Source organism: Pseudophryne corroboree, chromosome 5 (genome assembly GCF_028390025.1).
Source record: "Pseudophryne corroboree isolate aPseCor3 chromosome 5, aPseCor3.hap2, whole genome shotgun sequence".
NCBI classification, from domain to species: Eukaryota; Metazoa; Chordata; class Amphibia; order Anura; family Myobatrachidae; genus Pseudophryne; species Pseudophryne corroboree.
Window position 1 is genome coordinate 316,449,619 of NC_086448.1, and position 13,048 is coordinate 316,462,666.

The 13,048-nt window shown below is 47.3% G+C and overlaps 1 protein-coding gene across 1 annotated transcript in view; it reads left to right on the forward strand.

Annotated features, from left to right (window-relative positions):
• LOC134929014 (putative tyrosine carboxypeptidase MATCAP2) overlaps nucleotides 1-12,689 on the forward strand; it is a 62,490-nt gene extending 49,801 nt beyond the window's left edge. The window contains exons 6-7 of the mRNA XM_063924886.1: nucleotides 8,671-8,768; nucleotides 11,409-12,689. Coding sequence (XP_063780956.1) covers nucleotides 8,671-8,768; nucleotides 11,409-11,570 — 260 coding nt within the window. The 3' untranslated portion in view covers nucleotides 11,571-12,689. The remainder of the gene's footprint in view (nucleotides 1-8,670; nucleotides 8,769-11,408) is intronic.
• Nucleotides 12,690-13,048: the final 359 nt, after the last annotated feature.

Here is a 13,048-nt window from a genome sequence, read left to right on the forward strand (position 1 = left end):
AGCATCGCCACTGTGCGATGCTTTGGCATTTCTGTGTGTGTGTGTGGGGGGGGGGGGGGGGGGCACTGACATGTGGGGCCTACTAGCCCTGTGCTGGGTGTGTCCCCCGCATGTCTGAGTGCCTGATCGTAGCTGTGCTAAATTTAGCACAGCTACAATCAACTTAGAATGACCCCCTATGTCAGGGGTGTCAAACTCAAATTCATCGGGGGCCGCATCAGCAGTTTGGTCCCCATCAAAGGGCCGGTTGTATCTGTAGGTCTATCCAAAATTTACCGCTCCACCTGCCTTATATGTGCCCAGCCATCTGCCCCCTTTTAAAGTGCCCAGCCATGTGCCCCCTTTTATAGTGCCCAGCCATGTGCCCCCTTTTATAGTGCACAGGTCCCCATTTTACACATTGCGGCAGGCACAGGTCCCCATTTTACACATTGCGGCAGGCACAGGTCCCCATTTTACACATAGCGGCAGGTACAGGTCCCCATTTTACACATTGTGGCAGGCACAGGTCCCCATTTTACACATTGTGGCAGGCACAGGTCCCCATTTTACACATTGTGGCAGGCACAGGTCCCCATTTTACACATTGCGGCAGGCACAGGTCCCCATTTTACACATTGTGGCAGGCACAGGTCCCCATTTTACACATTGTGGCAGGCACAGGTCCCCATTTTACACATTGCGGCAGGCACAGGTCCCCATTTTACACATTGTGGCAGGCACAGGTCCCCATTTTACACATAGCGGCAGGTACAGGTCCCCATTTTACACATTGTGGCAGGCACAGGTCCCCATTTTACACATTGTGGCAGGCACAGGTCCCCATTTTACACATTGTGGCAGGCACAGGTCCCCATTTTACACATAGCGGCAGGTACAGGTCCCCATTTTACACATTGTGGCAGGCACAGGTCCCCATTTTACACATTGTGGCAGGCACAGGTCCCCATTTTATACATAGCGGCAGGTACAGGTCCCCATTTTACACATTGTGGCAGGCACAGGTCCCCATTTTACACATTGTGGCAGGCACAGGTCCCCATTTTACACATAGCGGCAGGTACAGGTCCCCATTTTACACATTGTGGCAGGCACAGGTCCCCATTTTACACATTGTGGCAGGCACAGGTCCCCATTTTACACATTGCGGCAGGCACAGGTCCCCATTTTACACATTGCGGCAGGCACAGGTCCCCATTTTACACATAGCGGCAGGTACAGGTCCCCATTTTACACATTGTGGCAGGCACAGGTCCCCATTTTACACATTGTGGCAGGCACAGGTCCCCATTTTACACATTGTGGCAGGCACAGGTCCCCATTTTACACATTGTGGCAGGCACAGGTCCCCATTTTACACATTGTGGCAGGCACAGGTCCCCATTTTACACATAGCGGCAGGTACAGGTCCCCATTTTACACATAGCGGCAGGTACAGGTCCCCATTTTACACATTGTGGCAGGCACAGGTCCCCATTTTACACATTGTGGCAGGCACAGGTCCCCATTTTACACATTGCGGCAGGCACAGGTCCCCATTTTACACATTGCGGCAGGCACAGGTCCCCATTTTACACATAGCGGCAGGTACAGGTCCCCATTTTACACATTGTGGCAGGCACAGGTCCCCATTTTACACATTGTGGCAGGCACAGGTCCCCATTTTACACATTGTGGCAGGCACAGGTCCCCATTTTACACATTGTGGCAGGCACAGGTCCCCATTTTACACATTGTGGCAGGCACAGGTCCCCATTTTACACATAGCGGCAGGCACAGGTCCCCATTTTACACATAGCGGCAGGTACAGGTCCCCATTTTACACATAGCGGCAGGTACAGGTCCCCATTTTACACATAGCGGCAGGTACAGGTCCCCATTTTACACATTGTGGCAGGTGGTGGAAGGAGGGAGAGAGAGAGAAAGAGAGGAAGGGAGAGGGGCTGTCTTACATTTGAAGCGGTTCTCGCCGCTCTTCAGCCGCCTCTCCCTCCTCGTCTGCGCGGCTCCCTTCTCCCTCCTCCGACGGGGTTTCGTTGAATGACGCGTTTGCGCCGTGACGTCACGACGCAATCGCGTCATTCCGCGAAACCCCACCCCCCCCACTCGGGAGAAGGGGGTTTCATGGCGGCGGCACCGCGGGCCATCAGACGAGGTCTGGCGGGCCGGATTTGGCCCGCGGGCCTTGTCTTTGACACCCCTGCCCTATGTCTTGTAAAGAGCAGGGAGTAGAAAAAAAAACTATTATGACAAAAGTATATAAATGTTAACAACAGGTTTTATAATGAGATTTTAGTCTACAGGTATATAGTATAAGTGCTGAGGTTCTTATTAGTGATGAGCGGGTTCGGTTTCTCGGAAACCGAACCCCCCCGAACTTCACACTTTTTACACGGGTCCAAGGCATACTCGGATTCTCCCGTATGGCTCGGTTAACCCGAACGCGCCCGAACGTCATCATCCCGCTGTCGGATTCTCGCGAGATTCGGATTCTATATAAGCAGCCGCGCGTCGCCGCCATTTTCACTCATGCATTGGAAATGTTAGGGAGAGGACGTGGCTGGCGTCCTCTCCGTTTATTAATAATATTTGTGCTTATTGCTTAATTGTGGGGACTGGGGAGCAGCTGTATTATATAGGAGTATAGTGTAGAGTTTTGCCGACAGTGACCACCAGTATACGTTGTCTGCCTGAAAAACACTCCATATCTGTGCTCAGTGTGCTGCATATATCTGTGCTCACACTGCTTAATTGTGGGGACTGGGGAGCAGCTGTATTATATAGCAGGAGTACAGTGCAGAGTTTTGCTGACAGTGACCACCAGTATACGTTGTCTGCCTGAAAAACACTCCATACACTCCGTGTATTGTTGATGCAAATATGTGTGCTTGCTTTACTTATTGCTTAATTGTGGGGACTGGGGAGCAGCTGTATATTAATATAGGAGGAGTACAGTGCAGAGTTTTGCTGATCAGTGACCACCAATTTTATCCGTTCTCTGCCTGAAAAAAATGCTCCTTATCTGTGCTCAGTGTGCTGCATATATCTGTGCTCACACTGCTTAATTGTGGGGACTGGGGAGCAGCTGTATTATATAGCAGGAGTACAGTGCAGAGTTTTGCTGACAGTGACCACCAGTATACGTTGTCTGCCTGAAAAACACTCCATATCTGTGCTCAGTGTGCTGCTTTATTGTGGGGACTGGGGACCACCAGTAAAATATTATATAGGAGGAGTACAGTGCAGAGTTTTGGTCACCAGTGACCACCAGTATACGTTGTCTGCCTGAAAAACACTCCATATCTGTGCTGCATTGTAGACAGTATATAGTAGGAGTACAGTGCATAATTTTGCTGACCACCAGTATATAATATATAGGAGTACGGTACAGAAGGCCACTGCTGTACCTACCTCTGTGTCGTCAAGTATATATCCATCCATACCTGTGGTGCATTTCAGTTTTGCACAGTTTGCTGACCACCAGTATATAATATATAGCAGTACGGTACAGTAGGCCACTGCTGTACCTACCTCTGTGTCGTCAAGTATACTATCCATCCATACCTGTGGTGCATTTCAGTTTTGCACAGTTTGCTGACCACCAGTATATAATATATAGCAGTACGGTACAGTAGGCCACTGCTGTATCTACCTCTGTGTCGTCAAGTATACTATCCATCCATACCTGTGGTGCATTTCAGTTTTGCAGTTTGCTGACCACCAGTATATAATATATAGCAGTACGGTACAGTAGGCCACTGCTGTACCTACCTCTGTGTCGTCAAGTATACTATCCATCCATACCTGTGGTGCATTTCAGTTTTGCACAGTTTGCTGACCACCAGTATATAATATATAGCAGTACGGTACAGTAGGCCACTGCTGTACCTACCTCTGTGTCGTCAAGTATACTGTCCATCCATACCTGTGGTGCATTTCAGTTTTGCACAGTTTGCTGACCACCAGTATATAATATATAGCAGTACGGTACAGTAGGCCACTGCTGTACCTACCTCTGTGTAGTCAAGTATACTATCCATCCATACCTGTGGTGCATTTCAGTTTTGCACAGTTTGCTGACCACCAGTATATAATATATAGCAGTACGGTACAGTAGGCCACTGCTGTACCTACCTCTGTCTCGTCAAGTATACTATCCATCCATACCTGTGGTGCATTTCAGTTTTGCACAGTTTGCTGACCACCAGTATATAATATATAGCATTACGGTACAGTAGGCCACTGCTGTACCTACCTCTGTGTCGTCAAGTATACTATCCATCCATACCTGTGGTGCATTTCAGTTTTGCACAGTTTGCTGACCACCAGTATATAATATATAGCATTACGGTACAGTAGGCCACTGCTGTACCTACCTCTGTGTCGTCAAGTATACTATCCATCCATATTTGTGGTGCATTTCAGTTTTGCACAGTTTGCTGACCACCAGTATATAATATATAGCAGTACGGTACAGTAGGCCACTGCTGTATCTACCTCTGTGTTGTCAAGTATACTATCCATCCATACCTGTGGTGCATTTCAGTTTTGCACAGTTTGCTGACCACCAGTATATAATATATAGCAGTACGGTACAGTAGGCCACTGCTGTACCTACCTCTGTGTCGTCAAGTATACTATCCATCCATACCTGTGGTGCATTTCAATTTTGCACAGTTTGCTGACCACCAGTATATAATATATAGCAGTACGGTACAGTAGGCAACTGCTGTACCTACCTCTGTGTTGTCAAGTATACTATCCATCCATACCTGTGGTGCATTTCAGTTGTGCGCAGTATATATAGTAGTAGGCCATTGCTATTGATACTGGCATATAATTCCACACATTAAAAAATGGAGAACAAAAATGTGGAGGTTAAAATAGGGAAAGATCAAGATCCACTTACATCTCGTGCTGAAGCTGCTGCCACTAGTCATGGCCGAGACGATGAAATGCCATCAACGTCGTCTGCCAAGGCCGATTCCCAATGTCATAGTAGAGAGCATGTAAAATCCAAAAAACAAAAGTTCAGTAAAATGACCCAAAAATCAAAATTGAAAGCGTCTGATGAGAAGCGTAAACTTGCCAATATGCCATTAACGACACGGAGTGGCAAGGAACGGCTGAGGCCCTGGCCTATGTTCATGGCTTGTGGTTCAGATTCACATGAGGATGGAAGCACTCATCCTCTCGCTAGAAAAATGAAAAGACTTAAGCTGGCAAAAGCACAGCAAAGAACCGTGCGTTCTTCTAAATCACAAATCCCCAAGGAGAGTCCAATTGTGTCGGTTGCGATGCCTGACCTTCCCAACACTGGACGGGAAGAGCTTGCGCCTTCCACCATTTGCACGCCCCCTGCAAGTGCTGGAAGGAGCACCCGCAATCCAGTTCCTGATAGTCAAATTGAAAATGTCACTGTTGAAGTACACCAGGATGAGGATATGGGTGTTGCTGGTACTGAGGAGGAAATTGACAAGGAGGATTCTGATGGTCAGGTGGTTTGTTTAAGTCAGGCACCCCAGGAGACACCTGTTGTCCGTGGGACGAATATGGCCATTGACATGCCTGGTCAAAATACAAAATAAATCAGCTCTTCGGTGTGGAATTATTTCAACAGAAATGCGGACAACAGGTGTCAAGCCGTGTGTTGCCTTTGTCAAGCTGTAATAAGTAGGGGTAAGGACGTTAACCACATAGGAACATCCTCCCTTATACGTCACCTGGACCGCATTCATCAGAAGTCAGTGACAAGTTCAAAAACTTTGGGTGACAGTGGAAGGAGTCCACTGACAACTAAATCCCTTCCTCTTGTAACCAAGCTCCTGCAAACCACACCACCAACTCCCTCAGTGTCAATTTCCTCCTTACCCAGGAAAGCCAATAGTCCTGCAGGCCATGTCACTGGCAAGTCTGACGAGTCCTCTCCTGCCTGGGATTCCTCCGATGCATCCTTGAGTGTAACGCCTACTGCTGCTGGCGCTGCTGTTGTTGCTGCTGGGAGTCGATCGTCATCCCAGAGGGGAAGTCGGAAGACCACTTGTACTACTTCCAGTAAGCAATTGACTGTCCAACAGTCCTTTGCGAGGAAGATGAAATATCACAGAAGTCATCCTGCTGCAAAGCGGATAACTCAGGCCTTGGCAGCCTGGGCGGTGAGAAACGTGGTTCCGGGAACCACCGTTAATTCAGAGGCAACTAGAGACTTGATTGAGGTACTGTGTCCCTGGTACCAAATACCATCTAATACCATCAAATACCATATCTCTAGGCAGGCGATACCGAAAATGTACACAGACCTCAGAAAAAGAGTCACCAGTGTCCTAAAAAATGCAGTTGTACCCAATGTCCACTTAACCACGGACATGTGGACAAGTGGAGCAGGGCAGACTCAGGACTATATGACTGTGACAGCCCACTTGGTAGATGTATTGCCTCCCGCAGCAAGAACAGCAGCGGCGGCACCAGTAGCAGCATCTCGCAAACGCCAACTCGTTCCTAGGCAGGCTACGCTTTGTATCACCGCTTTCCAGAAGAGGCACACAGCTGACAACCTCTTACGGAAACTGAGGAACATCATCGCAGAATGGCTTACCCCAATTGGACTCTCCTGGGGATTTGTGACATCGGACAACGCCACCAATATTGTGCGTGCATTACATCTGGGCAAATTCCAGCACGTCCCATGTTTTGCACATACACTGAATTTGGTGGTGCAGAATTATTTAAAAAACGACAGGGGCATGCAAGAGATGCTGTCGGTGGCCCGAAGAATTGCGGGCCACTTTCGGCATTCAGCCACCGCGTGCCGAAGACTGGAGCACCACCAAACATTCCTGAACCTGCCCTACCATCATCTGAAGCAAGAGGTGGTAACGAGGTGGAATTCAACTCTCTATATGCTTCAGAGGATGGAGGAGCAGCAAAAGGCCATTCAAGCCTATACATCTGCCCACGATATAGGCAAAGGAGGGGGAATGCACCTGACTCAAGCGCAGTGGAGAATGATTTCAACTTTGTGCAAGGTTCTGCAACCCTTTGAACTTGCCACACGTGAAGTCAGTTCAGACACTGCCAGCCTGAGTTAGGTCATTCCCCTCATCAGGCTTTTGCAGAAGAAGCTGGAGACATTGAAGGAGGAGCTAAAACAGAGCGATTCCGCTAGGCATGTGGGACTTGTGGATGGAGCCCTTAATTCGCTTAACCAGGATTCACGGGTGGTCAATCTGTTGAAATCAGAGCACTACATTTTGGCCACCGTGCTCGATCCTAGATTTAAAACCTACGTTGTATCTCTCTTTCCGGCAGACACAAGTCTGCAGAGGTTCATAGACCTGCTGGTGAGAAAATTGTTGAGTCAAGCGGAACGTGACCCGTCAACATCTCCTCCTTCACATTCTCCCGCAACTGGGGGTGCGAGGAAAAGGCTAAGAATTCCGAGCCCACCCGCTGGCGGTGATGCAGGGCAGTCTGGAGCGAGTGCTGACATCTGGTCCAGACTGAAGGACCTGCCAACGATTACTGACATGTCGTCTACTGTCACTGCATATGATTCTCTCACCATTGAAAGAATGGTGGAGGATTATATGAGTGACCGCATCCAAGTAGGCACGTCAGACAGTCCGTACGTATACTGGCAGGAAAAAGAGGCAATTTGGAGGCCCTTGCACAAACTGGCTTTATTCTACCTAAGTTGCCCTCCCTCCAGTGTGTACTCTGAAAGAGTGTTTAGTGCAACCGCTCACCTTGTCAGCAATCGGCGTACGAGGTTACTTCCAGAAAATGTGGGGAAGATGATGTTCATCAAAATGAATTATAATCAATTCCTCCGTGGAGACATTCACCAGCAATTGCCTCCAGAAAGTATACCCTGAGATGGTGGATTCCAGTGGGGACGAATTAATAATCTGTGAGGAGGGGGATGTACACAGTGAAAGGGGTGAGGAATCGGAGGATGATGATGAGGTGGACATCTTGCCTCTGTAGAGCCAGTTTGTGCAAGGAGAGATTGATTGCTTCTTTTTTTGGTGGGGGCCCAAACCAACCAGTCATTTCAGTCACAGTCGTGTTGCAGACCCTGTCGCTGAAATGATGGGTTCGTTAAAGTGTGCATGTCCTGTTTATACAACATAAGGGTGGGTGGGAGGGCCCAAGGACAATTCCATCTTGCACCTCTTTTTTCTTTCATTTTTCTTTGCATCATGTGCTGTTTGGGGACTATTTTTTTGAAGTGCCATCCTGCCTGACACTGCAGTGCCACTCCTAGATGGGCCAGGTGTTTGTGTCGGCCACTTGTGTCGCTTAGCTTAGCCATCCAGCGACCTTGGTGCAAATTTTAGGACTAAAAATAATATTGTGAGGTGTTCAGTGTTCAGAATAGACTGAAAATGAGTGGAAATTATGGTTATTGAGGTTAATAATACTATGGTATCAAAATGACCCCCAAATTCTATGATTTAAGCTGTTTTTGAGGGGTTTTTTGTAAAAAAACACCCGAATCCAAAACACACCCGAATCCGACAAAAATTTTTCAGGGAGGTTTTGCCAAAACGCGTCCGAATCCAAAACACGGCCGCGGAACCGAATCCAAAACCAAAACACAAAACCCGAAAAATGTCCGGTGCACATCACTAGTTCTTATTCTAGTATCTCTTCTTTTCATCCTCACAGGCTGCTGCAGCAAAGATCAGGTGTACCTAGACGGGATTTTACATCTTTTGAGGCACAGAGACACCATCAATTTCCGCCTGCTAACGTGCATGGGCCAGGTATAGTTTATGAGCAATATGTCTTTCAGTAATGAAATACCGTAATATGAAAGTAATAATTATTGCATTTAATTTATAGTCAAACATTGCTCGTATAGTAACACAGTGTACAATCTCTGTCCTAAGATTGAAGTTTCCAAAGAATCTCTGTCCCCAAGACTTTATAGAGGCAGGGTTGGCCCCAGGTTTTCTGGAGAACCCTGCCACCTACACCCACCCCAATCTCCCCCACTCACACTTATACACACAGTTAAGCCCCGTACACATTGGGGGGACATGTGTGCTAAGCGATCTAGCACAGACCGCTCAGCACACATCTCTCTCCACGCTCAGCACTCTGCACCAAATCTAGAGTCAGCGATAGCGTCACGCGGGACCGCGCACCGCTGTCGCTGGCACCCTACAAACGGAGAGATCCATGCTTATTTTCTAAGCAATCTAGTCAGATTGCTCAGAATTTAAGCACGGATCTCTCCGTGGGTACCCCCCTTAATAAAAACCACACATTGGACCCCACAGGAAAAAAACACATTTGGCCCCACAGAAGAAAAAACAACAACACATATCACCCTTTATATGCCTCAAAGTCCCCTTCATGCCAATCAGCTTAGGGTTCTCTCGTGTCCTTATATGCTATACCAGAGCAACCTCATGCCCTTGCCTTGGGTTACTTACCTACACCACTGAATGTCCAGTCTAAAGTATGATAGACATAACTCCTTTCTGTACACCATAACTATCTCTCTTCCCTGCTTCTGCTTAGGCTCACTGTCCACTGACACTCCAGTCAGGGGCGTTTCTAGAAAGGATGAGGCCCATGTGCAGGATCCGTCTGGGCTCCCTCCTCTCTAGTCGGCAGCACTGTTACTCTGGGCACTAGGATGCCAGAGTCTAGAGGGCATGCGCAGATATCCGGGAAAATGGCATGAAGGACATTTTCCCAGTGATTTTTCCTACTACACATGCGCAAAACACCAGGATAATGGCACTGTGCCATTTCCCCAGTGATTTCTGCAGCGCTGCTGCAGCGCCGTGGAACTCCGGAGGGGAAGTGTGAAAAAGAATGGGTGCAGTGACTCCAGGCATGCCTGTGGCCGGAGGGATTATTTAGAGCAGAGCTTCCAGAACCACTATTACAGTCCAGATTTTAAGGATATCCATGCTTGAGCACAGGTCACTTAATTAGTACCTCAGTCAATTTAATTTAACCGTCTGGACTCAAACATGGGATATCCTTAGAATCTGGACTGTAATGGCATTTGGAAAGCTGTTTTTGAGGACATAAATAGATAGATATATGAACACACAGTTACCCACTGACAGTGACGTCACTGGCGACGGTCCCATGTGCTTTAGCTGGCGGTCCTGGTGGAGGTAGCTGCATTGCTCACCCTGTGGGGTGGTGCCACTATGCAGCTGCACGGCTCGAATGGCCCTCAAGCTCGCCCTGTATGGAGGGCAGCATTATTGTTTGTTAATAAAATGTATTGGATGGAAGCTGCAGCTGCCCAGTAACAAACTTAAGTATGGAACTCCCTGTTTTGCAAAGATGCCTACTGATAGATACTGTGTGTGCTGATAACATTATACATGAACAGTATCTGTTGTTGGAAACCTTGGGGGTAATTCCGACCTGATCGCATGCTAGCTATTTTTTTAAGCACTGCGATCAGGTTAAAACTCGGCAAAACTGCGCATGCGTATGCACCGCAAATGCGCAGGCGTGTCGTACGGGTACAAAGCGGATCAGTGCTGGGCGATGGATGTAACGAAGAATCCATTCGCACAGCCGATCGCAAGAAGATTGACAGGAAGAAGGCATTAATGGGTGTCAACTGACCGTGTTCAGGGAGTGGTTGGAAAAACGCAATAGAGAACTTCCCAATGATAACATAACAATACACAGAGGATCCAAATGACAACCATACAACAAAGAGAACTTTATAATGCCCCTCTACAGAAGAGGACATCCCAGTGACCACCATGTATAAGAGGACATCCCAGTGACCATGAAACAGGACAGACAACCTTCCAGTACAGTACATTGAGTATTCCACTGACTGACAGAAAATACATTGCAGTATAGTGAGCATCCCAGTGACTGGTATAGAGTACATTGAGGATCCTAATGAGCACAGCAAAATAAATAGAGCATCCAACTGACGTTTATATATAACACCATTGTATACCTCATTGGGTATGGTATGCCGGCGGCTGGGATCGTGGCGGTCAGCATACCACGCCGGGATTCTAGCAGCCAGAATGCTGGCATGGGGGCAAGTGCAAAGAAGCCCTTTGCGGGCTCTGTGGCTCGCCACAAGTTCTATTCCCACTCTATGGACACCCACGAGTGGGAATAGCCCGTTAGCCGGGATTCCGACTGTAGGCATTGTCAGTGGTCGGGATTTCGGCGTCAGTATCCTGACCGCCGGTATCCTGACTGCCGGCAATGTAACCTTTTTTTTTCTTCTTTATATGACAGATTTATTTGTTTTAGTGAGTAAAATCCAAGAGAAAATCCATTTTAATTCCATAATATAAGAAAATAAATGTGAAAAATGCCAAAGTAGGTGAATTGTATAGCCACTTCATTTTAAGGCTTATATTTATCTAATAAAAGTATTTTGTTATTTTTTCAAGGTGTCCTATGAAGATATGTACCGTTTGAAGCAGTTTGCTGTATTTCCCAATGCTAGAATTCCTCAGTTCCTAAAAAATCGAGGACAATACATGAAACATCTGACAAACATTATGAAAGTGAATGGCCTGACAGACAAAAAGCTGAGGAAATTAATCATGTGACCACACCACTGACTACAGTTGGACTCCATTGCAGACCAGGAGAATGTTTAAGGTTGCTTCAAGATGTCTGCCCAAGGAGGTGGTTCCAGCTTCAGTAGGTGACTCTCAGGCCACAGCTCCAAGAGAGGACTTTCAGGCCACAGCACCATGAGGGGTTTCTTGGGCCAAAGCCTCAGTAGGGGACTGCCAGACCACAGCTCCAGGAGGGGTTTTAGAGGCCATAGCCCCAGGATGGAGTTCAGAGGCCACAGCCCCAAGAGGGGGTTCAGAGGCCACAGTCCCAGGAGCTAATTTGGGCCACAGCCCCAGGAGTGGATTTTGGGCCGCAGCCCCAGGAGTGGATTTTGGGCCACAGCCCCAGGAGTGGACTTTTGGGCCACAGCCCCAGGAGGGGACTTTTGGGCCACAGCCCCAGGAGGGGACTTTTGGGCCACAGCCCCAGGAGGGGACTTTTGAGCCACACCTCCTGGAAAGGACTTTTGTGCCACACCTCCTGGAAAGGACTTTTGAGCTACACCTCCTGGAAAGGACTTTTGAGCCACACCTCCTGGAAAGGACTTTTGTGCCACAACTCCTGGAAAGGACTTTTGAGCCTCAGCTCCTGGAAAGGACTTTTGGGCCACATCCCACGGAGGGGACTTTTGGGCCATAGCTCCTTGAGAGGACTATTGGGCCACAGCTCCTGGAAAGGACTTTGGGCCACAGCCCCAGGAGAGCACTTCTGGGTCACAGACCCAGAGGGAGACTTTTGGGCTACAGACCCAGGAGTGGTCTTTTGGGCCACAGCCCCAGGAGCGGACTTTCTGGATTCAGAAACACAAGTGGAATCCTAACAGACACATTATTCATTATTTTTAATTTTCAACCAACATCTTGCAAACATATAATTAAATTATTAGTATACACAACCTAAATGTAAAGTGTTACATACTCCTTATGGTTTTTGTAACAGTTATACAGGTTTTTCTGGTGATTCTATAATAATCTGCCTTTAACAATTGATAATAGTACAGGTTGAGTATCCCATATCCAAATATTCCGAAATACGGAATATTCCGAAATACGGACTTTTTTGACTGAGAGTGAGATAGTGAAACCTTTGTTTTTTGATGGCTCAATGTGCACAAACTTTGTTTAATACACAAAATTATTAAAAAATATTGTATTAAATGACCTTCAGGCTGTGTGTATAAGGTGTATATGAAACATAAATGAATTGTGTGAATGTAGACACACTTTGTTTAATGCACAAAGTTACAAAAAATATTGGCTAAAAGGACCTTCAGGCTGTGTGTATAAGGTGTATATGTAACATAAATGCATTCTGTGCTTAGATTTAGGTCCCATCACCATGATATCTCATTATGGTATGCAATTATTCCAAAATACGGAAAAATCCAATATCCAAAATACCTCTGGTCCCAAGCATTTTGGATAAGGGATACTCAACCTGTATTAAGTGTGGTAGCAAAACCATA